General features: G+C 41.9%; 1 protein-coding gene across 9 annotated transcripts in view; it reads left to right on the top strand.

The window, feature by feature from the left end:
* The window catches only part of CACNA1D (calcium voltage-gated channel subunit alpha1 D), a 355,589-nt gene that overhangs the window by 190,788 nt on the left and 137,074 nt on the right, over positions 1-27,727 (top strand). For all 9 annotated transcript variants that reach the window (XM_043981543.1, XM_043981522.1, XM_043981527.1 and 6 more), the window contains one exon: positions 14,535-14,704. In XM_043981543.1, the coding sequence (XP_043837478.1) occupies positions 14,535-14,704 (170 nt within the window). The remainder of the gene's footprint in view (positions 1-14,534; positions 14,705-27,727) is intronic.

The following is a 27,727-nucleotide window of genomic DNA, read 5'->3' as shown; positions in this document are numbered from 1 at the left end:
AAGCTTTATTACATTTTAAAGGATGCAGATGTCTTATTGTTGGAAGGATTTTTTTTTTTTTGCTAGAGATTTTTCTTTGTGTAGCCCTTGGAGCCAATTTTTAAATGAATTTCCCCATTGCACATTTGGTTGCTTATTCTATAATAGGAAGGCATCAGCATTTACAGAATGCTTTTCCATTTTACCTCATTTCATCCTGGTGACATGAAGTGAGGCGAGACTTGGGTTTGAATACCCTGTCATTTTCCAGCTCTGTGATCGTGGTCAGTGCCTTGGTTTTCTCATCTCTAAAACGAGATTAACAATACACAGACTTGCTGGGAGGATTTACTGAGATAACACACATAAAGTCCCTTCTCTAGCATAAAGCACTATATAAATATCAGCTATTATTTTTATTGTTAACTTTCTCAGCAATAGCAAATTCACTGTCACTATAACTTTTCAAGCAGAGGTTGGGGAAACCCTCCAGATGTTTCCTGCTCGGGTGTCATCTGAAGGCTGTGCCAGCACTGAGCCTCTGGGATCCTAAATACCCTTTGTGAGCAGACACCCTAGCAGTGTCCTTTTGTCCATCTGCCTCGGGGGCAAGTGCACATTGCTTCCCTAGGAAAATTTCCCCATGTGCACCCTTATACAAGAGTTGAATGAAGAGACGTTTAGATATTTGGATGCTTCAGTGAGTAGAGAGTGGAAATGAACTGTCATGAATCCTACTGCTGCTGTCTTCAGAGAAAGAAATGAACCTGCTCTGACAAGCCTCCTTTTCTCCTGTGCAGATCACAGACTGGTGGGGGAAGGGGAGAGCCAGGGCCGAGAAAAGGCCCGAGGGTGTGTTTTGCACTTTAAAAAAGAAAAAAACCCAAATGATCCGTCACAGTAGAAATAGATGTTTTTGTTGCTGGCATACTAGGACTAGAGAACAGTGTCCTCAGAAATGGACACAGGACCTTTCTAGGTAAGAAGAAGATCAGATTGTTCAGCAATTAGCAGGTTGTAGGAAGATCGTTTCCCCAATTCCTCAGAATCCATAACTCTTTTTTCATAGTCTGGCCACATACAATGAGACCTTTGGGGCCAATAAACATTGTATGGGTGAAAGAAGCAATGACTCTTATCCTCTCTGAGCTTGTCTGGATGCTCAGTGGGCATGTTTTCATGGCTACTACTCGATGGTCACGGTAAAGGGACAGAAAAGTCCTAAAATGAACATTAGCATTTCTCAAATGCAGTATGGTGGTGGGGGAGAGGAGAGAGCACTGGAGCACGAGTCTGGACAAAGCCGAGTTAGAATCCTATCTTTGATACTAATTGGCTGTAGGATCTTGGGCAGTGACCTCCCTTCTTAGCTCCTGTTTCCTCATCTGGAAAGTGAAGATCGTTACAGTTAGGGTACGAGTCCAAAGGTCTACTCTGCTGCCCTTGAATATTGTTTTATGGGAGGAGGGAGAAGGAGAAATAAGCATTTGTATAGCACCTACTAAGCACTGGGTTTTTGTGCGTTTGTTTGTTTGTTTTTACAAATATTAAATCCTGAGTGATAGCTGCTGTTATTGTAAGGTTCTAATAACATATGTACGAAAAGCTCTTTGTAAGCTTTAAGGAGCTATAGCCATGTTAGCTATGGTCATTCTAACTTAGCACCCTTGTTTTGTCCAATTAAAGCAGGATCAGATGATCAAGTACTTTGCAAGTCTCAAGGGCTGCAAAAGTGACAAATATTTGAAAAATAATAATCATTTTTACCATAGCATTTCTTTCATACAGCCTCAAATCTGAATTATTTGTGTATAAGTCCTAGCCCTTGGACTGGTCTAATTCCTAGAAGTTAGGAATTTCATCTTTTGTCATTTTGAGCACCCTGTGCTCAATAGGCATCAGTAGTTACCTGTCAGTTAATCTCATTGTTCTTCCTTTGGCCCAGGAGGGAATTTTTTTTTTTCCTGGTGAAATAATCAGCCACTATTCCCTACCCTGAACACTTCAGGAAGAGTCCCTATTTTTTCATCAAGAACCACAGTTTTGGGGTTTCATGCTTGTCACTGAGATGGCACTTGAGGGTAGGAGGGAGTCTTATTCACCTATTGTGGATTAACAGTTATTAATTTGTGGTAGGTTTATACAAGGAAGGCTACTTAATTCTATAATGAAAGTAATACGTTCAGATTAATCCCATGAAAACCCCAACCTTAGGAAATGGGTATTTTTCCTACATTTTGTAGTAATTGAAGTAATTATTTTAGAAAGTGATGCTAGTTGATGTTTATCTTTTCCCAGTATTCCCACTGATTAACTGAATGCAACAACCACCACAAATTCAACTACTAGTAAATGGAAAAACTGGAGTGAATCAAATCTATCAGAAGGAGTGGAGCCCCTTGCTCTGTCCTGGAAGGGGAAGTCCCAGAAAGGCAGCATGACAGCCCTTTCCAGGTGGAAATATGCCGTTCATAGACAAGTTCAGCTTTCTCCTTAAAGTATGTAGGGACATAAAGATGAGCCCCTTTCTCCTTCCCAGGAATATGGGACTGTGGTTCTCAGAAAATGTGGCCTATTAGTTTGAATTTGATATACCCTGGAAGTATAAACTGTGGTACCAGTGGAGAAGATCTAAATAGTTTTGCTTATGCCCCCATTTTGAGAAAACCATTTTTTGTTTTTTACAAAATATTAATACACAGAGAGCAACCACATTTGTATCTGGCTTTTTGCTGTAATAAGCTGCAGACCCATGTGCCACAAAGTAGTTTAGAAATACAGCTAATATCTATAATGAATAGAACCATCTTGTAAAGATAGAGTTATAGTGTAAGGGACTGCCACATTTCGAATCCTACCTCTGACACGGAATAACTGTTTGACCTTGGACAAGGTTCCCTAACTTCCTGAGAGTCACTTTTCTCGGCCACCTCTGTTTCTCGGCCATTTGGTCTCTCTGCCCCAAGTCTCTCCCACTCCAATCCATTCTCCATACATCTGCCAAAATGATTTTTCTGAAGTGTAGGTTTGAACATATTCCCATCTCAGTGAACTCCAGTATCTCCCTCATGATCTAATATAAATTCTTATGCTTGGCATAAAAACTCTTCACAGCCTGGCTCCCTCCTCTCTTTCTAGCATTATTACATCTCATCTTCAGAGACTGTAGACCTTTTGTGTTTCCTACACACAGCTTTTCAATTGTCATGTCAGGATTTTGGCACAGAGATCCCCTTGTCTGGGATGCCCTGAATCAAAGGATCCCTGGACCCTTTCAGGACTCAACTCATGCTACATCTTCTGGATTAAGTTTGTCTTGATTCCTTCCCCCAGCTGCTAGTGCTTCCCTCCTCCATTCCCCTCCAAGTCTCCTGTATCTGTATATCTGTGTGTGTGGTGTCTCTGTGTATATATGTATGTGTGTGTGTGTGTGTGTGTGTCTGTGTGTATGCATATGTGTGTGTCTGTGTGAATGTTCCCCATCTATAAATTTCTCAACAGCAAGGAGTGTTCCACTTTTTTTTGCATTCTTTACATAATGCCTGGCAAAGAACAGGTGTTTCTTATTATTCAATACTTGTTGACCAATTGACTCAATGAATGAATAAGAACATACTCTCCCTACTTAGTGGTCCTATAAGTGCCAGCTGCTGCCACCACCATCATTATCTTTCTTTGTTTAGATTACGTTATCTTCCGTTGTGCTCTGGAATGCTGGGTTCCACCCTGAACTCTTCCCCCAGTATGACAAAATAGGCATAAGGTTGGGAAAGTGATAGAGACCTTTTTGTTTGTGAAGGGCATCTCCTGTCAAAGACTTTCCCATGCAGTGTAAATGAGGCAGCAAAGAGTGGCTTATGTCAAATATTGAAACTGAAAATAAACTATAGAGTATAAACCGTGCCCATGAGATACAGTGTAAAAAGCTTTTAAAATTTAGCAAGCATATTTTAATCTTTCTTCCATCCCCCAATGAAAAAAGGAGAAAACAGCCCTTATGATAATATGCATAGTCAAGCAAAACAAATTCTGACTTAGTCATGTTCCAGAAGGTGTGTCTCCTTCTACAGTTCAGAGTCCATCACTTCTCTGCCAGGTGAGGTGTGTGCCTCAGCCTTCTGCTTGGTCGTTACACTGACTAGAGTTCCTCAATAGTTTACAGTTGAGAAAACCTTTTTCGTCACTTGAAAGCAGAGTTGGTATGGAATATGGCATTATAGTTTGCCAGGACCTTGTTGGACAAGAAATGTCCTATTTATAGTTAGTGACTAAGAAATCCATGGACCTTGGACTATCCTCTCCTGGCAGAAGGTGAAACCGTCTTAAAGACTTCTGCAGCACAGTGGGCATGGCCTTCCCAGAAGGATCCGGACTTCAAAGCGGAAAGCTTTCCCCGGGAAGGATGGGGGTTTCACCAAATGCTAATGACTATTAACACTTTTTTAAAGCTTCAAAACCATTTTTAACTCTTACAATTCTGGAATGATGTTTCAAAGCAGCCAGACCTTAGGGTAGCATGAATGTAATATAAACAAATATTTTCTAAAATGATTATAAGCACGGATGTCTAAGAGAGAATTAGCTCCCTCAGATTGAGGAACTGTGCAATAAGGAAGTGGCAGAATTGAAAGGCACCTTTGGGATCATGCTGGCTGGCCTTTTACCCTTCTTCTCCACAGCATTCCTGACCAGTGGTAACCTGACCCATTACTGAGTGCTCCCAGTCCTAAGTACTCTGAGAGATACGGAGATATAAGATACAGGGTGATGCCTGGAGTCCTTTCCTTCCTCACCTCTGCCTCCTGACTCTTTGGGTTCCAACAGGACACATCTCAAATCCAACCTTCTTTCCTGCTAGTGATGTCCCTCTGAGACCACCTTCCTTCTGCTTGACATCCATCTTGTATATTTCTAGTGATTTACATGTTTTCTCCCTCTTCAAGGGTGAGAACTGTTTTTGTTTTCTTTGAATCTCCACTGCATACCATAGCATCTGGAACATAGTAAGACCTTAATAAATGCTTGCTGGCTGACTTGAGTACAGTTTACAGAGGGATGGCATGCATACAAAAGAAGAACTTACAGGACAGGGCAATTTGCTATGAGTGACTCAGACCTAGAAATGTGATTTTTTAGAAGTTGAGAAGAGAAAGCTACTGTGAGCAGGGGTATGAAGCAACACGGCAAAGAAAACTTGGTCTTTAAAAGAGTAGTGGGGATTAAAGGAGTCTGGGGCAATAGGACAGGCCGGCTGGAAAGAACCCAAAGCAAAAGCATGGCAGTAGGCCTGGAGGTGTATTTTGAGACAGTGTTTTGACAAGTCTGGTTTGAATGGAAAGTTCCTTTAAGTCAGTGATTACAGGTTGGAAAGATGAGCTAGGTATCAGTGCATTGGATATAGTGGGTACGTAATCAGTGTTTATTGGGTTAAGCTGTGGAGGACCTTGAACGTGAGGTAGAACAGTTTCAAGGTGATCTTATAAGTGATTGTGAGCTCTCAAATGTTTTTGAACAGGGCTGTGACATGTTCAATTCCAGGTCGGTAATAGAAAGCCAGTGTAAACAGAGGCAAGGCCAAGGGGCAGATTGTTATCTTTGTTAAGACGCTTTTGCATGGATTGCTCTAGCTGTCCACTGCTGGGGAGTTATACACAAATTGGTTGGCTACAAACTTCAAGATGTTATTATGTCAAACTGTCAAGGAGATTCTTCAGTGAGTAATTGCTTCTGGAAAAGAAGAAATACCCAAGGGGAAGGTTTTTCAACAACCTTGAACCAGAAAATTGATTTTGGTGAGGTGGTAGAAGTAGAGAGGGAATGGAAGTCTTAATGGGGAGAATGTCAGGCCATGAGGCCATGTCAGGAGATCCTGAGAGCCCTTCAAATCCAGCCAAGAAATCTAGCCATCCCTGGAGTGGACCATTGTGGGGAGACAATACAGCTCATATGGCTTGGATTCATGTCCTTGCTCTACCACTTATTACCTGAGTAATCTTCATAAGGCACCTTATTTCTCTCTCAGTTTCCTCATCTGAAAAATGAGATGGTTGCACTCTCCTATGTTTCATATAGTTGAGGGTTCTTCTAGCTCATGAAGAATGATCGCCCTGCATACATTCCTTCATTGAGTACATATTTGTTGAGGATGTCTACACATCCTCAGAGACAAAGAGGAAATGAATTGTACACAGGACATGAAAGAGAAATGGAAGCAAACATGCAAAGCTTATAAAATCAAACAGAAGATTTCTTAGGGACATAACACATGAGTAACATGAAACTACTTCATATAAAGAATGAACTCTCTCTGCCTAACTTTGGGGGGTGTTGAGAAATTGTTCTGGTGCTTTCACCTCTATTCTTTGAGCATCCCATATTTGGAAGGCATCTTCAAGATCACAGGATTTCATCCCTTCAAATGCAGATAAGAAAACTAAGACCCAGAGGGAGGAAGTGATTCAGGTGATTTGTCCAGGGTCACACAGTGACACAGGCTGACCAAGTATCTTGATGCCCCTATTTCTAGTTCACAACTCTTTCTATGAGTTGCCAAAAGTCATATGAGGTCCTTGGGATAGGGATTATCTTCGTTCTAGGTGAGAAAAAGGAAGATCCCCTAGAGATTGGCCTGGCAAGGTGACCTGCTGTCCAGCACTTTGGACTTTGCTGACTTTGGTCAGCTCTTCATTGCTGACTAGTTTCCTCAGGTCATGTCAGCGAAGTGAAAATAATAGCACAGCTGATATTGTTATGGCCCTGGAGAGTTTGCAAAGCATTCTGCATGCCTTACTTCACTGGAGCTTCACAACAGCTCTGTGCTGCAGCTGGGGTTATCCCCATTTTGTAGATGAGGAAAGTAAGGCCCAGAGAGTTCAGTGATAAATAAATATGAATAGCAGGATTTAAACCTAGGTCTTCCAGACATGTAGGTACAAGCCTGTCACAGCATGACCTAATGGTAGGGCCTTTGTGAATCTGTGATTATACCTGGGAGTTTGGTGGCCTACAAATTCAGTAGGAGTAACCAAAATGATGTACCAGCCCAAAGGCCCAACATTTCCTATCTTTATCTTTGTCTGCATTAGGGATAGTGTTCTGATTGCAGGAAGTGACGGTGTCACTATGCTCCACCTTGTTCAAAACCCATTTGAAGTATTGTGTCCAGTTTGGGGTATCCCATTAGAAGGATGTTGATGGGGGCAGCTAGGTGGCCCAGTGGATAGAGCACCGGCTCTGGAGTCAAGAGTACCTGAGTTCAAATCCAGCCTCAGACACTTAACACTTACTAGCTGTGTGACCCTGGGCAAGTCATTTAACCCCAATTGCCTCACCAAAAAAAAAAAAAAAAGAAGGATGTTGATGAGGTACAGTCTGAGCTAAATGTTTTTCAGCAGTGCAAGGGGACTCAAAACCACTGTACGGATGTTAGTTGGAGGAACTGCAGTTACTTAGCTAGAAGAACATACATACTAACAGTATTCAGGCACTAGAAAGGTTGTCATGTTGGAGAGTAAATAGATATGTTCTGCTTGGAAACATGGTTGAACAATGAGCAATCGGTGGTGTGGACTGCCTTGGGAAGTTGTTTGTTCCCAATCCATGAAAGTCTTCGGGTGGAGACTCTAAATATCTGTTTATTGGGAATATTGTAGAGGGGATCGCTGCCCAGTTACAGATCACATTAGATGCCCTCTTAGCTGCCTTCCAATGCTGAGAGTTCCCTTTCTGCAGGTAATGTAAAACTCGTATTTTCTTATAAAATTATTAGGACATGTGTGTTTTATCCTGGAGGAGGTCAGTAGTATACTGTGGCTGAATCATAGAGTGTGAGGAGTCAGTTGTTATGAATATAGGGCTCTAAACAGGTTGTGGTTTGATTTGGTTTTATCATGGACCCCTTTTGAAAGTCTGGTGAAACCTATGGACCCCTTCTCTGAATCATAATTTTAAATAAATCAAGGAAGTGCTAAATTTTAGTTGGAGATGAATAGATCCAAGGAATAGATCCATGGATCCCATATAAGAACCTTTGCTCAAAAGGTAGGGTGGTACCATATTGTGAAATAGCTAAGCAAAGAGATTTGAACTTGGTAGGCACTAGGAAAACCCTGAAAATTTCTTAGCAGATCAGAGGTGAGACCTATTAGCAGATAATCAAAATAGCTGCAGCATATAAGAGTGATGTTCTCTGCCAGAGTGATGACTGTGGAGGTAGAGAAGAGGAAGTAGAAGTGAGAGATTGGGGGGGGGGGACTTCATAACAGACCAAGGTCAAGGAATAAGGGAGGAGGAGTTTTCAAAGGAGACCCTGAGGTTTCAGACCTGGCAGACTAGATGGTTCCACAGGTAGAAATAGTTAATTCAGAAGGAAGAATTCAGGATTGGGAAAAATAAGAAGTTCAGCTCTTGACATGATGACTTTGAGATGTTAGGACATCCAGGTAGAGGTGTCCTAGGGCCACCTGGGGAAGCCACGCATGACTCGGGAGGCTGGTCAAGGCTGGAGGGTTTTAGAATTATAGATACTAGAACTAGAAAGGACCTAAAGTTTACACATAAGGAAACTGAAGCCCAGCAAGGTTAAATGGCAAGTCCAAGGTCTCCCAGTGCCAAGAGGCACAGACAAGTTTTAACTTCATTCCTCTGACTCCAGAGCCAGTGCCCTTTCTAGTGTCTTGTGTATCTATCATTCTGCCTTCCACAGAAGGGATTAAAAGAGAGATTGGAGGACAATATCTTAGGAAAAATCCATTTTAAGAAATCAAGAAAACAATCAAGTTGCCAGTAAAGGAGATAGGTAGCAGGACAGTGGAGGGAGTGGACAGCTATGTCAAAAATAGTAAAGAATGATGACTGTAAGAAGGGCCATTGAAATAGACAAAAGTCACCTTAGAGCAATTCTAGAATGATGAGGGTTTGAGCGATGGTGAGTGGTGAGGAAGGGATGCATCATGTATAAACTTTTTTTGCTATTAGTGGTGAAGGGAAGGGAAGAAATGGGACCAGAGCTGGTTGGAAGAGAAAGTTAAGGGGAGGCTTTTTATGGTGGGGGAGAACCTCAACATCTTTGTAAGCATATAGGAAGAGCCACTGGCAAAGGAGAAACTGAAGGTGCTTGATGGGGAGCAACTGAAAGCTAGAGTTAGGTCTTAGAACAGGTAGGAAACAATGGGGTCAAGGAAAGAAGTCACTGTAGTCGAGGAAGTTAAGGATTAAAAGGTCAGTTTGTTGGGAGGGGGTCTCATCAATAGGGACACTGAAATCCTTTGGGATGATGGCAGGAGATGGGGAGGAGAGAATATGGTGAGCCAACAGAATAATTAGAGCTCGAATTTGTAGAGAGTGGTTTTTTTTAAGACCTTAGAAGATAGGTCTCAATTCAATCTAAGCTTTACTGAGCATGTACAAAGACTAAATGCTGTGAGCCCTGCTCCCAAGGAATACAGTCTGTATAGAGATAAGGATGATACAAGACAGGGAGAGGTTCCCTCTAGGAATATTTGAGGAGGGAGACAAGGGAAGGATGCAGAGGATTTGGAAGGACTGAGCTAAAGAGAATACTGGAATCAGACAGTTGGGAGAGGCAACTGAGATTCCAAAGCTCGGTGGGAGAATGATGCTACCTTCTAAAGAAATATGGAAATATAGAAGAGGGTTCAGTTCTGGGGGAAGACTGTGAGCACAGAGTTGAATTTACTGAGCATGACATGCTCACACACAAGACAGCAGGCATGTGCAAAGCTGGAGTTCCAGGGAGAGATTTGGGCTGGAGTTAGAGATTAAGGGATTGTCCTCTGGGTAGAGATGATACATGAAACCATGCATGTGGATGAAATCACCAAGGGAAGGCCCGGAACAGTACCTATTCCTCCCCATCATCTTGTTAGAGAGGAAGAAACAGCAAATGGTCAGTAGGTGACAGCAAAGAGAATAGGAAGTGGTTCATGACCTTCAGGAGGAAAGGTCACTGAGAGATGGTGGTAGGAGAGTGGGCCACAAGTAGCAGTGGTATGCCACCCCTACTTGCCCCCTGAGTTGGGGAAAATGAAAGTGCTCTCCATTGGAGGTTTCAAGGGATTCGGGTGTCCTGGGGGAGAACTCCGCTTTTGCTTCAAGCAGAGGCAAGTTTGTCGAAAAGCTTGCAGTTGTAGTTATAGTTGTCAACAGTGGAGTGAGGTTCCAGAGTTCTCAGCAGAGCAGCTATGAGATGGGTAAATCTTTAGGGAGAAGGCCTGACAAGGGCTGATTATATGAGATGAGAGGGAAGTAGTAGGGAATAAAGTTGAACAGAGTCTAGGGCCAAATTATGGGGATCTCTGAATACCAGATAAGATTCTGGACTTGATATTTTTACCCTGTAGGGAGTCATCTAGATTCTTGAGTAGGAGAATAACATAATGGTGACAGAATTTTAAGGGTATTATTTTGATAGCCACAGGTAGAATGGGTTTGAGCTGGGAGAGAAGAGGCTGTGTCCAGAATTTCCTTGAGTTTCTGGATCCCTGCATCCTGACTGGAGAGGAAATGGAGATGCATTTGGAGTGACATCAGATTGAATAAATGGAATGAAGGATAAGAATAAGAACATTCTGAGATTTAAATAAACTTGATTTCTACACTGTAGGTTGGTTTTCTTTGTTAAAATTCCTTCTCTTATTGTCAGCACATATCTGAAGTAGTTTTTTTTTTTAAAGAATGTAAATAAAGTAATGTTACAATCCTTGAGAGTGTGTCCTCAGGTCCCTTAAAATTCTTTGGTACTAACTCCATCTCCTTGGAAAGGGTCCAAAATATGAAGCTGGTGGATCTCTAAAAAGGGCATGCCTAGGGTGGGAGAAAGGAAAAATGGATTAGAGGAGTTTGCACCAATGTCAGGAGTTAAAGCAGACACCAAGACTCTTGTGTTTGAAAAGAATGATCCTGTGAAGGATGCTCTTTTGTACAGAAAATTGCATTAGGTTCACTAAGATAAGTAGTGTTTGAAATCAAACATATGTTTACTTATTAAAAACAGGGTTGGATTTTTTCTTTTTTTAGCCTTATCCAAGTAATGATTCATTTAATGGTGGGCAGTGAGAAAAGAGCTTTGACACTGAGCCGGAGTTGCAGCTTGGGTTTACAGTGTGAGTGAGACTAGATTGATTTCCTCTGACATTCCTTTGGGCTGTGTCCGAAGTGCTGGGAATGCTGAGAAGCCAAGAGGAAATGGACTTGGGCTGGGGGGGGGGGGGGCATAGGTTAGATCAAACCTGGTCCTAAAACAGTTTAACATGGGAATGTCTCACTTCACTGATAGGGATTTGTTTTTCCTGCATGAGATAAATTGGGAATTTCCCTGCTCATAGACATGGGAATGGATTAGTTGACCTCTCAAAATACTCCCAACACAAGGTGTCTTTTGGTTTGTGAATCTGCCAACTATAATAAGATCATGGCAGCTTAGATTATAATCAGTGCTGCCATACTCCCTACATTTTTACTCTTTCGCACTTGAGCAAACTTCAGCAATTTCCTTTCTTATTTTTTCTTTTGTCATACCGTTTAAAGTAGAGGTTCTTAAACTCTTTGGTGTCCCAGACCCCTGGGACAGTCTGGTGAAGCTTTTTATTCTGAGACTCCTTCTCAGAACCCCTTCTCTTTAAATGTATTAAATAAAATATATAGGAATAACAAAGGAAATAAACTATATTGATATATAGTTAGCAAAATATTTTGTAAAATTCATAGATGCCAGGTTAAGACACCTCCCCCCACCATTTGAACTAGGGTGGCCAGAGACCATATCATGCCATAATCTGCATCCAGGGGACCCAGAGAAGCAGAAGAATATGTTACTGAGTCTCCACTCTCCTGCCCCACATATAAATGTCCAGGATATCTCACCTCTTAAACTTGAACTTTGCCTTTGCACATGTGAAAATGGATTCCAAGGGGCTGCGCACCAGTCTGAAAGAAATAGTTTGAAGCACCTTGTGGTTTACAGAAATGTGCCCTCTTCTTGGGTCTCATGGCTTCTGTTGCTTTGCCTTGATTAGAACCAGAACTTTCCACAACAATCACCCACTCCTTACCTCCAGGTGTGGAGGGGTTGGGGGGGGGGAGTATTCTGCATTTTGTCTAGAAAGGATTGGAGGTGAATTTTCTTTATAAGCCCCTTCCAATAAGGTGACTATTTTTCCATCTTTAGCATAGTTTGATAGTCATAATAAAATTAGATCAGATACTAAATATAGCATAAAACTATCCAGGTCACGTGTAGAGATCCAAATTTGAGAACAAGATTCTCTTTATATGATCCAGAGATTCATACAGTGATCTCTTCTGGTGACTAATAGGATCAAAGAATTATTTAGTTGTTCAAGACATGATTTCTTTTAGGGGGTAGGGGGACAAATTAGACACCAGATTGTTTCTGTTTTTGACACTTGGCTAGGAATCTTTATTTTGTTGCTCAGGAATGTGAATGAGTAGCATTTTTAAGTGGTTTCTTTTGGATGAATATTTTGGTTACTTAATGGAAGGTTAAGTGTTTTTTTCTCCAACTCTTGAGAAGCCAGAAGACTCTTACGTTGTTATTGTCAGTAAGCCGTTTCAGTCATATCCAATTTGTCATAACCCTATTTGGGGTTTTCTTGAAAAAGATACTCGAGTGATTTGCCATTTCCTTCTCCAGCTCATTTTACAGATGAGGAAACTGAGGTAAACAGGCTATTAAGTGACTTGCCTAGGGTCACACAGCTAGTAAGTGTCTGAGGCCAGATTTGAACTTGGGAAGATGAGTTGTCTTGACGACAGGCCCAGCACTCCATCCACTTCATCAGCTAGCTGCCCACAGAAGACTCTAAAATCCTAGATATCATGAGATTTTAGATTTCACACAGCCTAGAAGATCTCTTCCCCCACATGACTGAGACCATAGAAGGAGGTGTTATTTCTCCATAGATATCAGTTTGTGTGTAGGTTACTCTAGGTTTGGTTTTACAACACAGCAGAACTTAGCGTTTGCTGAGTGTTTCTAGGTGATGAGGTCATTTGTCCAGTTTACAGCCATCTTTTTGTGGTCATGAAGTGGACTCGACATCAGTTGAAGAAGTGATGGACACATTCACATGAACAAAAAGGCCTTTATGGAGGCAAATGTGGGAGTTTGGGGAATGCCCAGGCTGTCCTGGACTAAAGGGTTCTGTGTGTCTGGACACGTAAGAAGGCTACCAGACAGGAGCTGAGGGTTTTCACTTCACACTGGGCTACTTTTTTTTTGGGGGGGGGGGGTTTGTTTTTTTTTTTTTTTTTAGTGAGGCAATTGGGGTTAAGTGACTTGCCTAGGGTCACACAGCTAGTAAGTATTAAGTGTCTGAGGCCGGTTTTGAACTCAGGTACTCCTGACTCCAGGGCCGGTGCTCTATCCACTGCGCCATCTAGCTGCCCCGCACTGGGCTACTTTTTGCCGGGATTCCAGTCAGGTTTGTTTTTTCTTTTTTTAACCAAAGGCCCTATTATTGGGTATGCACAGAAAGCTGCTGCTGTGGCTGTGCAGCACTCAACCAGCCGGGCAGTTGGGGAATCTGGGAGTCCAGCTGGTTAATCAGATTTCCCTGGAGAGGTTGGTTTTGCTTTTCAGCTATTTATGTTAGTGTTGGGTATGCAGAGTCTTAGAAATATTTGACTAGCTTGAGGAAGGACAGAAGGCAGAGAGATCACTGCCGTTGGCCCTGTGGGGTCAGTCTGTCTTGAAGCTCCCTGACAAGAAGGCTACACTTAGCACACTGTGGGCACTAAATTCAGCATCGTATTTCTTGGCTCCTGCAAAATTTTTTGGTTGGCAATGCAGATGGTTGCTTGAGTATGAAACTGCATAATTATCCACCTTCCTCTTGATTTGCTGAGGTAAATACAGAATTTTACACACAATTGTTGGCATCCCATAGTGGTCAAAGACCACTGCTCCCCTGTGAAGGCAGCACCATGGCAGTGTGTGGCCTAAAAGGGCAAATAAGTAAATTGTCCCCTGATCTAGGAGAAGCTATTTGACATGAATAGAGCCTCTCCTGGTCTCTCTGCCCATGGGTATATACTGACCCCTTAGCCCCAGGGAGCTGCCTTTTTACTATCAGGCATTCAGAGGAATTGTTTTTCTTGCTATAAAGTCCACTCCTGAATTCACTTGCCCCCTGACAGGGCATTCGCAGAGCCCCACAGTCCAGCATCCACTGGCCTTTCTCTGAAGAGTCTTCTAGTGACAGGCTCTAAGGTAGAGGGGGACGGAAGCCCTGGGAAAGATGAGGGAAGGTTCTCCGTGGCTGCACCTGGGACCCGGGCTAAGGCTTAGATGTGGCATTAGCTCTTGTGCAGAGACATCATTTTCTGAGAAATGAGGCATGTGTGCTTTGTTGTGCTCTGTTTTCTCTGCTTTTCTTTAATGTGAAGAAATCAGCACCGTGTCCAGTGCTCAGTTGTACTTGCTCCACTTGGCAGTGTTGTGTGTGTGTCCTGCTGTTTTCTAACTTGTGATTCCAAACACTCCCTGATTGGTGACTCTTCTCTTTGTGTCCCAGAGAGTTTTCAAAGGAAAGAGAAAAGGCCAAAGCCCGGGGGGACTTCCAGAAACTCCGTGAGAAACAACAACTCGAAGAGGATTTGAAGGGCTACTTGGATTGGATAACTCAAGCAGAAGACATCGACCCCGAAAATGAGGACGAAGGGGGAGACGAGAACAAACGAAGCAGTAAGTCTTGTTCTCCTCGTGCCTGACCTAGAAGATGCCGGATTGAGTAGGAAGCTTGCCACCCTGAAGGTGCACTTGCTGGCACTCATACACACGTACACACACACTTTTCTCATGGTGGGGTGGGGGGGGGAGTGCTGTCATGATCCTCATTTTATGCTTGAGCAAACTGAGGCAGACAGAGGTTAAGTGACTTGCCCAGGGTCATACAGCTAGGAAGTGTCTGAGGTTGGATCTAAACTCAAGTCTTTTTGACTCCAGGCCTGGCACTCTATCCAGTTGGCCACCCAGCTTCCCCTTAGAAGAAATATTTGTGGTGAACCAGGACTGATGATGATTCAATCAATGTAAATTAATTGCTGTTGTTAGCTAAGATATTTCTTGACCAACAGAAACAGTGTGGTGCATTTCCAGTGGACAGACTTTTCTCCTTCCTCCAGAAAGACCCTGAGAGGTGTGGCTGAGATCTTTGTAATTTATGCATTTGTCAGCAAAGACAGAAGGTGTCCTTCAAGGGCACAGGTCTATTGGGAGGCATGGGAACTTGGCTGAGGAAGTCCCTCTCCCCTCCCCCCCCCAAGAAGGTCAAGGCCACTTTCTTCTTCAATGCCCTGTAAGACTCTTCCCTCCTTATGTTGATGCACCTAACAACTTGAGTATATGTGCTGTGGAGGACGATGGTGGAATAATTTTTTAGACCAAAATTTACCTATGGTTTGGGTTTTCCGACCTTGTGTGGTTCTTTGTTCACTTACAACTGAGTCCCAGTTGTTACAGCACAATGTGGGGCTGGGGAGGGCAGTGGGAGGGTCACTATATTCTTTAAAGAAAACTAGTTTGGGTGATGTGGGGAAACAGTGGGGTAGACTTTTAGAAAAGAGCCAGTGATGGATTTTTAAAAAGAGGAAAGGGATGAGAAAGAGGAGAGCAAATCCTCTGTACCCAAGAGGGGGAGGAACTCTCAAATGAGATGCTATGTATTTGTGGTATGATGAGTCCCTTGAAGAGCCCTGATTTGGAAGAGTGGAGAAGAGGTCAGAGGTAGGGAACAGAGGCAGGCTTGGCCCTGGTATCTGAACCCCAGACATGGGGTTAGGCTTGCTGGGAAAACCGTGTGAGGAAGAGGCCTGGCGTTCTGCCAAGGAAACTAACGTTTGGCCTGCATTTTTTTTAGTAGCATGGGCCACCTTTCTGCATGGCTCAGGCTGATACTTTAAAGAATTTGTGTCCCTAGAGCTACATACCCACTTGTGGTTGGGCAAAGTGACTCCAGGGGTAGAGTAACCAGCAGAGAATTGAGTGTCAGGTTCAGGGAAGCCCTAAAATAACATAGTGAAGTATTATATTGATTTGATATCAGACCAGAGTTTCATAAATGAATATTCACTTACATTCAAAGAAGATTTATGTGTTCTTTGGATGGTAGAAATTAAGAACAGGGCATCTGTGTCTATAAAATGCTGCTCAAAATTTTTATGTCATTTTAGTCAGCCTATGTTCTCCTGGTTCTTCAAAAGGCTTTAGTATTTAAGCCAAAGCAGATTTAATGCCTGTCTGGGGCCCTGTATATGCTTAGCAGCTCTTCATATTTAAATGAAAGGCCTATTTATTTTCTCTTTGTAGTGATGGACTGAGGTTTTCTTCCCTGTGCCCCCATTTTCTAGATGGCAGCATTGTTACGGACCTCTTGAAGCTAATGAACATTAATGGACCTCTTGCCCAGCCTTTTCCAAAACCTCAATTTGCCTATTTCATACAGACCAGGAAAGAGAATGCCTTTATTTTGGCTGCCATTGACATGAGCTCCTCTTCCTGAAGCTGTAGCCTTTCCACAGGCTCTGGGCTCATTGATAACGATCTTGACATTGCATTGTCTCATTAACAATATTCTGGTGCCAGGATCCTAGTATCTACTATGGAGTTTGTAGTTAGTTCCTATCCATAGTGATCTAAAGAGCAAGAACCCCCCTCCCCCCCCCCCCGGCAATGCATTATTTAGTAACACAAATAAAGGAAAGACATAAAGCCTGTAAAAATAGTAAATCACCTGAATTGATGTTTTAATCAGTGTTCTAGATACTGGGAAACTGCTCTCTTTCAGATATAAGGGTATCCTGTTTCCTGTTTCACTCTGATGTTTGAGCTGGGAGTGATTAACCAGCTTCATGTTGGGTCCAAAATAGAATTTTTTTCATATGTCCTTGTACTTTATTGAACTAATTTTGCTGGATGCTAGGATTTATTATGGCATGACATTCACATTAAATATTATGCAGCTCTTCAGATTTTCATAACCTTGAAGATTAGGCTTTTCAGTAAGTACTCAGTTACTAAACTCTGCCTAAAATATAATTATTTATACGATTATAAGAAAAGAATAAGCATATGCTAGAGGAGGAGCAGGGAAATTCTGGTCTATGGTGTTTTTCCTCTCATGCCTCCTTTTGAAGTTGAGAGGGGACTCAGGTTGGGTGTTATTCTGGCCAGGGCTGAGAACTTGAGTTCCTAACCCTTCTTTGTGTCAGTCTAGTGAAACCTAGGGACCCCTTGTCAGAAGACTGTTTTTAAATGCATAAAATGAAATACATAGGATTACATATTAAAATATAGTTATAAAATGTGGAAAAAAGTTCACAGACCCCCTGAAATCTATTCATGAACCCTTTGGACAGAATCTCTGACCAAGAGTAAACATTTTCCTTGCATCATCAGAACTAAACTATGACTGTTGGAAATGTTTCCAAAGAAAGTTTGGGATGTGGCACAGTGGGTAGAGCACCAGGCTGGGAAGACTTTTCTTCTGGCGTTCCAATGCGGTCGCAAATACTTAGTAGCCGCATGACCCCAGCAAGTCCCTTAACACTGTTTGCCTCAGCTTCCCTATCTGTACAGTGAGCTAGAGGAGGATAATGGCCGACTACTCCAGTATCTTTGCCGAGAAAACCTCCTATGGAGTCACAAAGATTTGGATAGGACTAAAAACGACTGAATGACACCACTGTCCCTGCCAGAGGTAACTGCTGAGGAGTTTGTCCTGTCTTTGTATACCTTTTGGCATGTTTAAGCACCGGGGATAGCCTTATTTTATCTGGGGCAATGCTAACTAGTGCCTGGGTCAGACCACATCTGTGCAATTATATTCGAGCCTCATGCCATCCTTTATCAAGGACTTTGGTCAAGGCAACTTGCCACTGGAAGATGACCAGGATGGTGGGAAGACTGGCAATCCTATCATTTAGAAATAAGTTAAGAGAATTAAAGAAACAGTGTCTGCAGAAAAAGGTTGTTTAGGTGGAAGAAGAGGAAACCCAAGGGACGTGGGACATCACTGTTGGCATGAAGGGTTTAAAGGAGCCTTTATTGTGAGAGGATTCGATTTGCTCTGTTTGGCTCTAGAGGGTAAAAGTAGGAAGAATTTGTGCAGATGGCAGCAAGGAGGAAAACAGATCACCGTCAGACAGACTCCCTGCCAACGAGAGCTGTCTTCATCCAGAGGAGTGGCCTGCCAGTGGCTCCTGAGCCCCATTCACTGACTGGAGATTTTCAGACTTTGGGTTGGGTGGTCACTTGTTGGATGTGTTGTAGAAGAGTTCCTGGCTCAGATACACATGAAGCTAGGTGAGGGTTCTGTACGTCTATTATTCATTCTGGGTCGTGATTTTAGTTTGGCTCAAGTGCACACCTGTTGGCATGTTGGTACAAACATCCGCTTATAGAGCCTGTGAAAAGCCACCCAAGAGACTGTACAGCCCAGCCCCATCACCTTACAGGTGAGGAGGGACAAGAGACTTTCCCAGGGTCACAAGACAACGCAAAGCTAGCCAGATCCCACATCCTTTGACTGTTTCCAGCTAGTCAGATTTAGGACCTACTGAATGACTGGACTCAGAGTCACTATCAAAGGCAAGGCCGCCAGAGGAAAAGTCCAGGGAGTCTTAGACTCCATTCTGGGGTCACCATTGAGGAAGAACATTGACAGAAGCTGGAGAGCGAGCATCCAGAGGATGATGACCACGGTGGTGCTGGGCCTCCAGTTCATACCATGTGAGGATCAGTGGAAAGAATTGGTCATGTTTAGCCTGCAAAAAAATCAGAATACTTGGGGGAGGGGGAAAGGATGACACCTATCCATCCTGAAACATTTGAAAGGTTGTTACATGGAAGAGAGATTGACTTTAATTTACTTTAAGCCACTAGGAACAATAGGTGGAAACTTCAAAGAGACAGCTTTAGTCTGGATATAAAGAAAAACTTTCCAAACAGAATTCCAACAGTGGCTGCCTTAGGGGTTAAAGGTTTGATTCCCTTTCCTGAGAGGTCATTAAGGCCAGACTGCATGACAGTCTCTTGGGGATGTTGGAGAGCAGAGATGTCAGACACAAGCATAGGGCCCCCAGTGCTCCTGAGTACAGCCAAACCAGATTAAAATGTAATTTGGAAAGTACTTAATGCAACAAATTGAAAGATAATCAAACATAGATAATATTGCATTTAAATTAATTTTATATTACAGTTAAAATTAATTAAATTTAAAATTACATAATATTACATTTAAAATTAAGTCACTATACAGCCAGGATCCTTTTCTATAGATTAGTGGTCCCTTTCTATATGAGTTTGACAGCACTGGGGTGAAGGAGGGCATGCTCCGTCAGGTGGGGTTAGGTAACCTCTCAGGTCTCTTCTGCCTCTAAAGTGCTGGGATTCTGTGATACCTTGTAAGGAGCACCAGAAGAGGTAATGGGAGTGATGTCATAGCAGGAAGAGGTAAAAGTAGCCCCATCTGGATAAGATATTCTCTGGGGGCTCATTGCTATACTGGGAACATATAATAAGCCTAATTTGAATCGCATTGGACTGTGTGTCAGTGTCTCCCTGGCATTCAGCAGTGTCCTGGGCCAAGAACTTTCTGAGGTCAGCTACACCCACCTTTCACTTCAAGATTCTAAAGTACTTGAATTTTGGAGAACATTGTACCTGATGATGGTATTCTTTGTAGCAGAAATTTTAGACGCAGATTTCTGGCTTTCATCGTTAGTTTCTGGTTCATCAGCACTTGCTATCAAACAGTAGCTGAAAAGTCAAGGATTTACAGTCACTCGAATTTCCTTTCTCCTTAGCAGAGCAGATAGATGCAAGTTTGGTTTTTGTTCCCTTTTTTCCTTGACCTATATTATCTAACACTACACTTTCCCTGGAAGGAAACAACAAAGCAAAACAAAGGAGAGAAAGTCTCTGAGCTAGTTAACTGAACTGTGATGGTCAACCCTAAACAGGCCATGTATGTGGTCTAGTAAAAACGTCCTGTACCTAAATTCAGACTAGGAACCTACACTGGATTACACCCTTGATTGAATGGATAAAGTTCCCCTACGCAAGTGAATTCTTGAGCATTTGGAACATTTTAAGTGTAATTTATTTAACTTTTTGCTGAGCTTGAAGTTACTTTAGAAACCCTGCCAAGTCTCCGAGCGGTTTTTCAGACATGTGCAGCTGCTTTGGAGTTAACAATGGAGATTTTCTAGGACTATTAAAATCTGGGAGCCTGAAAGTCTATTTTAAACTCTTCTCATTGTCAGTGATTAGTACTTTTAAAAAGCTGAAAGTAATGAAATACTTTACCAGAAAACTCATTCTGAAATTCTAGCAAAAAAAATAATAGGGGCCTTTGCTGTGGAAAATTGTAATGACCAATAATTTCTCTGAGTGGTCATAGTCAAGAGGACAAACACTTGGTTTTGCTAGATTCATAAACTCTAGATGAACCTGTAGCTCAAACTACACAGAGATACTTTTGGGGTTGGTCTGAGTCTCCTCTCTGGTTTGCAAGTTTCCTCATGTAGGTGGACCCCCAAGGCTCTGTTCTGGGCCCCCTTTATCCCTTTTTACTCTCACTTAATAGCCTCATTAGCTCTTGTGGCTTCAGTTATCATTTCTTTCTTTCTTTCCTTCTTTCCTTCTTTCTTTCTTTCTTTCTTTCTTTCTTTCTTTCTTTCTCTTTCTTTCTTTCTTTCTTTCTTTCTTTCTTTCTTTTCTTTTCTTTTTTTTTTGTGAGGCAATTGGGGTTAAGTGACTTGCCCAGGGTCACACAGCTAGTAAGTGTCAAGCGTCTGAGGTCAGATTTGAACTCAGGTCCTCCTGAATGCAGGGCTGGTGCTCTGTCCACTGCACCACCTAGCTCCCCCTATCATTTCTATAAAGACTGGATCTGTCCATCTCGCTTTAGCTGCTCTCCTGAGTTCGAGTGCCATATCATCAACTACCCTTGGTGCCTTTGGAGTGGCATGTTCCGTTTGCTGTGATTAAGTTCTTTCATGATGCCATTTGGGGTTTCTTGGCAAAGCTCCTGGAGTGGTATGCCATTTCCTTCTCTGGCTCATTTTACAGATAAGGAACTGAGGCAAATAGGGTGAAGTGATTTGCCCAGGGTTACATAGTTACTAAGTGTCTGAGACCAGATTGAACTCAGGAAGATGTGTATTCCTGACTTCAGGCCCAGCACTCTATCCATTGTGCTAGCTCGCTGCCTTGGCATGCTTCATAGGTATCTTAAATTCAACATGTTTCAAACAACACATTATCTTTACCTCAAACTGATCCCTCTTCCAAACTTCTCCATCCCTGCCCATGGCATCACCATTCTCTTAAGCATGAGGGTTTAAAACCTCGGTGTAACCTTTGATGCCTCATTTAGCAAGTCTTGTCATCTTTAAAGAGTGACACAATGAACTCTAAACTCCTTCCCATTTCTGAAGCTTTTGCCAGCATAACAAAGGGATGGAACCAACACCAGATAAGCACATGCCATTGAATGGAGGGGAACTTAATGGACAGCGTTGCTGTCTGCCTTCTTCAGTTTCATGCTACCTAATGCCTTAATTTTTGCATTTGCCCCATGGAGCTGTGCAGAGTTTGTGAATGTCATTCGTGAGCTTGCTATGGTTAATTAGGTAGCTTTTCTTTTGTGGAAAAGGCACTTTTGTTTTTATTTGATTTATCAGATTAGTCTCTTTACCATTAAGTTATTTCAGGGCACAAGTTAAAAGTTAGAAGCATTCAGTCAACAACTTTTTTTGTTCGTTTTTTGTTTTTTGGGGGTTTTTTTGGGGGGCATTGAGAGTTAAGTGACTTGCCCAAGGTCACACAGCTAGTAAGTGTAAAGTGTCTGAGGTCAGATTTGAACTCAGGTCCTTCTGGATCCAGGGCTGGTGCTTCATCTACTGCACCACCTAGCTGCCCCCAACAACTTTTTTTTTAAATAAACATTTTAATTTAAAGTTTTGAGTTCCAAATTCTATCTCTCCTTCCCTCCCTCCCTTCCCCTCTCCTCATGCAGTAAGCACATATAGGTTATACATGTGCAATTATGTAAAACATTACCATATTAGTAATTTTATATAAAAAGACTCAAATAAAAGAAAAAATGAAAGAAAAAAGTAAAATATAGCATGTTTCAGTCTGTATTTAACTAATATCAGTTCTTTTTCTGGAAGTGGATAGTATGCTTTATCATTAGTCCTTTGGGATTGTCTTAGATCATTGCATTGCTAAGAATAGTTAAATCATTCACAGCTCTTCATTGAGCAATATTGCTGTTACTGTGTATAATGTTCTTCTGGTTCTGTTAATTTCACTATACATCAGTTCATGCAAGTCCAAGTTTTTCTGAAATCATCATGTTTGTCATTTCTTATAGCAAAATAATATTCTGTTACAACCATATACCGCAGCTTGTTTAGCCATTCCTTAATTGATGGGCGTCCCATGGATTTCCAATTCTTATCCACCACAAAAAGAGCTACTATAAATATTTTTGTACAAATAAGTCTTTTTCTCTTTTTAGGGATGTCTTTGGGATATAAACCTAGCAGTGGTATTGCTGGAGCAAAGGGTATGAACAGTTTTGTAGCCCTTTGAGCATAATTCCAAATTGCTCTCCAGAATGTTTGGATCAGTTCACAATTCCACTAACAGTGGATTAGCATACCAGTTTTCCCACATCCCCTCCAAGATCCAACATTTTCCCTTTATTTTTGGTCATATTAACCATTTTGATAGGTGGGAGGTCTACCTCAGTGTTGTTTTAATTTGCATTTCTCTAATTAATAGTGTTCTAACATTTTTATGTGACTATAGATAGCTTTGATTTCTTTGTCCAAAAACTGTATGTTCATATCCTTTGACCATTTATCAATTGGGGAATGACTTGTATTTTTATAAATTTGACTCAGTTCTCTATATATTTGAGAAACGAGGCTTTTATTTAGCAATAGTTGTAAAAATTCTCTCCCAGTTTTCTGCTTTCCTTATAATTTTGGTTGTGTTGATTTTGTTTCTGCAAATGCTTTATAATTTTATATAATCAAAATTATCAGGGGCAGCTAGGTGGCGCAGTGGATAGAGCACTGGCCCTGGAGTCAGGAGGACCTGAGTTCAAATTCGGCTTCAGACACTTGACACTTACTAGCTATGTGACCCTGGGCAAGTCACTTAACCCCAATTGCCTCACCAAAAAAAAAATCAAAATTATCTATTTTACTGTTTGTAATGCTCTCTATATTTTCTTTGGTTCTAAATTCTTCCCCTGTGTATAAATCTGACAGATAAACTATTGCATGCTCTCTTAATTTGTTTATAGTATCACCCTTTATGTATAAATCACATACCCATTTTGTCGATCAACAACTTAAAAGAAAGTAGGAACAGTTTTAGTGACTTTTGGACGAATTTTTAAGGGGCTCCCTCGTCTGGAAAGGCCTTTATGACAATTCTGAATCTTGGAAGAGTGGCACACTGGTGACTTTCCAAGTGGAGTCCCAGAGAACCCCAGGGATCAAACTTCTCACCTATGAATGCTTCCCCAAAAGATCAGAGCTAGAATTTAAGCACTAACTGCCAGCTCCCCTAGATATATATCAGCTTATTGTCTAGATACAGCAGTCTAACTTATGGACAAGAGAGAGGAATGAGGACATTCTATTGACATTATTAGAGAGTGTGGCAGAAATCAGAATTTCATGAGATTTTTAAAAATGTTGTGGCTATATGGATGTCTTTTTCTTTTTTTCAGTTTTATTTCCTAATACCAAACAAGGGATAGAGGATGTCACAAAATATAAAAGAAATCATTTCAGTTACATGAAATGAAACAAGTTTTAGAGCAGAATCATAACAACTAGGGTAATAAAATAAAATGTTTATTGGGGGAAAGTCTTTGCATCAATTGTCTCTGTTAAGGGTCTGATATCTAAGATACAAAAGAAGTTAGTACAAATATATGAGACCAAGAGACATTATCCATTGAATTTTGAGAATATATAAAGAAACACTTCTCAAAAGAATTGTAGTCTTAACAACCATTTTCAAGATTGATTCAGATCCAGTAATAAGAAAAATGCACATGAAAACAACTCTCAGGTTTGGCCTTGTGCCCAGAAAATTGGCAGAGACAACTGAAGATAGGACTTGGCCATGCTAGAGGGACTGAGGAGAGATGGACATACCAGGACTCCTGATGGGGCCGTCCTTCTGAAAAGCCATTTGGAATTGTGTTCTCCGAAAATGTCCAAAATGGCCACACACCGCAACCTAGAGATGCCCCTGCTTGCTGAGTACCCCAAGGAGGAGAAAGACAAAAACAAAAGTCTGTGCACCCACATATTTCTAGGATCATTTTGGTGATGGCAAAAATCACTTCAGAACTATTCAAAGAACATTTCCAATGGAACCCTTGGACCTGATCATCCCCATCTGCTCTTATGCCCCCCACCATTTACTCGTATTTGTTTTATATGTTCCCATTTATGTACGTACTAGCCCTTGAGGGCAAGGAGTGTTTCATTTTTGTTTTTGCATCCCCAGTGCCAAGCACAAGATTTGGCACATAGTAGGTGCTTGATAAGTGCTTATTGATGGGTTGAAGCAAAATAAATGCCCATAGCTTGGGAGAGGCCAAGTGAATTTAGCTACATGCATTTAGTAGAATATTACTGCACTAATTTGGAACTATTCCCAAAGGGCTACAGAACTCTGCATACCTTTTGCTCCAGCAGTGCCACTGCTAGGTTCATATCCCAAAGACATCCCCAAAAAGAGAAAAATACGTATTTGTACAAAAATATTTATAGCAGCTCTTTTTGTGGTGGCTCAGAATTAGAAATCAAAGGGCTGCCCATCAATTGGGAATGGCTAAACAAACTGTGGTATGTGATTGTTATGGAATATTACTGTTCTATAAGAAATGACAAGCAGGATGACTTAAAAAAACCCTGAAATTACATGAACTGATGTATAATGAAATGAACAAACCAGGGAGGGGGAAGGGACAAAGGAAGGAGGGATAGAATTTGGAACTCAAAATTTTAAATTAAAATGTTTATTAAAATTTAAAAAATAAATTTAAAAATAATATTACTGCACTCTAAGGAACAATGAAACTGCATAATTCAGAAAAACATGGGAAAAGTATATAAACAAACTCAGCATGAAGTCAGTAGAACCAGGAAATCATGATATCTAATAACTATAATAATGTAAATAGGAAAAAACAAAAACCTCACAAAGTTGAATGTTATGTTATTAAAATGATTAAACCTGGCCTCAGAGATGAATTGAAAGAAAAAACATTCTTTCCTTCACAGAGTTGGAGGGACTATGAGAATGTAATTTTGCACATATTATTAGACATAGCTGATATGTGTTCATTAGTTTTGCTGAAGTACTATTTTTCCCCTCTTTTAAAAATTGTATTATAAAGTATGGCTTCCTGAATATCAGTATATATTTGGGAATCAAGGTGATATAAAAACAAAAGGTAACAGTTAGTAAATAATTAAAGACATTCGAGGAATAGCTGGATAGGTCCTTGAGACATCGTGCCTGAACAATAATCCCCCTTGTAATATACCTGGGAAGTAGGCCCCATTCATATGCTTCTATTCTTCTAGTAAAACATTGACTCGTTGGTCTTTGGACAAGGATTCTTACTTTTAAAATAACAAGAGCTAAAATCATCTGCATACAGTATAAAAGCAGTGAGATTCTTGGCACTCGGTACCTCCGTTTCAGTGACTGCTGCTATCACTACAGAAGAGCCAAGGATCATTGGGTTTGTTATTTTGTCTCCTGGCTTTCTGTGGTCTTTGGTTATTAATCAGTCCATAAGCATTTATCTAGTGTTTACTGTGTGCTTGGCCTAGTGCTAGAGTTGGAAATATGGAAAACTTTCCATGGCTCCCTCTTTCCTACCCTCAGAGCTGAGGACTTTGCCTCATATTTTATGAAAAAATTGAGTCCAGTTGCTGAGAGCTCCTTCTTGTGCCCTCTTCATCTCAAAACATCCAGATGGCGATGCACCTAGATAGCTGTGTGCAAACCAGACAGACCCCAGAGAAGGTAACCCTGGGGTGGGAGAAGGCAGTAGTGGCTGGGGAGAGGGGGGTGTTCCCTCTGGAGAAGGTGGCCCTGAAACAGAGTTTGGAAGGAATAAAGAATTCCAAGAGGCACATGCCTTCCCCATCCTGCTGATTCCAGACCCCTGGCCACCATCCTTCAAACCTGATTCTTCATCCTCCACTGGCTGATACCTTCTCCCTTTGGCTTCTCAGCCCAACCTTTCACCACCCAAGTCCCTCTCTAAAGATGCCTACCCCTTCCACTGGGCTCTTTGGAGGGGCTGTTCCATGCCATCAGATGTGCTGCTTCATAGGTAAAATGCTCTCTTTTATCCTAAAACTTTCCCTTTCCCCCTTCTTCCATTTTCTGACCCTCACTGATGACATAGACTCCCTGACCTGCCTTTCTAGAACTAGCTACATTTTAATTCATTCTACAGACTCACCACTAAGGGAGGTGAGTTGGATACTCCTTGCTACCATTCACCACCCACGTTCTCCCCAGGACCCCATCACTCAAGAACCTCTCCTCCATGTCAGTGAGGTTTGTTCCTGGCTCTCAGTCTTTTTCTCTTCCTCTATTCCTGTCTTCATTCTGAGGTGATTTGAACACACCCTCAAAAACCTCACCTCACCATCTCTCAGTTTGCTCACTTCCTATGACCTGTTCCTCCGACCACCTCAGCCATACATGGTCACACCTCTGGCCTTTCCATCACCCACAAAACCAGCACTTCCATGTTCATGAATCCTGAAATCCCCTTCTCTGATCAGAATCGAGATTCATTTTGCCTCTTCCTCTGCCTCGCAGCCCCAAACCCTGTTCTTCATCCACATCAGGAGTTCTAGTCCCTCCCTGCCTCAGTTCTTTTTTTTTTTTTTTTTTTTTAGTGAGGCAATTGGGGTTAAGTGACTTGCCCAGGGTCACACAGCTAGTAAGTGTTAAGTGTCTGAGACCGGATTTGAACTCAGCTACTCCTGACTCCAGGGCCAGTGCTCTATCCACTGCGCCACCTAGCTGTCCCCCTGCCTCAGTTCTTAACCAGTCCATCACCTGGGACTAGCAACTTCTCTATCTGCATTCTTGGGATCTTGGTGATCCCATTCCATCCTGCTTGTCTTTGGCCATAGATTGCCCACTCTATCACTTCTAGTTCTCTCACTTACCTTCGGTCTCTTTGTTTACTCCATTCTTTGCCCTATCACCCATTTCTCCCCTGTTACCACTTGGGTCCTTCTGCCCTGCAAATTATCATCCCACATCTCTCCTCCTGTGGCTAAATTCCTTCAGAAGGTTGTCTTCACTAGGTGCATCTGCCTCCTTTCCTCTCACTCTCTTCTCTCTCTGCATTCTGGTTGCCATCACCATTTGACTGAACAAAGTTAGTTACCAGTCTGTTCAATGCCCAACCTAATGACCCTTTCTCAGTCTTTCTCCTTCTTTACCTCTCTGTAGCCTTTGACACTGTCGGTCACCTTTTGTGCCATGGCTGTTTCTTCTCTCTAGGTTGTCAGAACACTGCTTTCTTCGTTCTCCTCTTACCTTGTGACGTCTCAGTCTCCTTTGCTGCATCTTCATCCGATAATTCCAGCTCTCTCCTAGACCTTCTTCTCCTCTCCCACGGTCCTG

Source organism: Dromiciops gliroides, chromosome 1 (assembly GCF_019393635.1).
Source record: "Dromiciops gliroides isolate mDroGli1 chromosome 1, mDroGli1.pri, whole genome shotgun sequence".
NCBI classification, from domain to species: domain Eukaryota; kingdom Metazoa; phylum Chordata; class Mammalia; order Microbiotheria; family Microbiotheriidae; genus Dromiciops; species Dromiciops gliroides.
The sequence above is the reverse complement of the archived record's forward strand: the minus strand, read 5'-3'. Positions and strand labels throughout refer to the sequence as shown.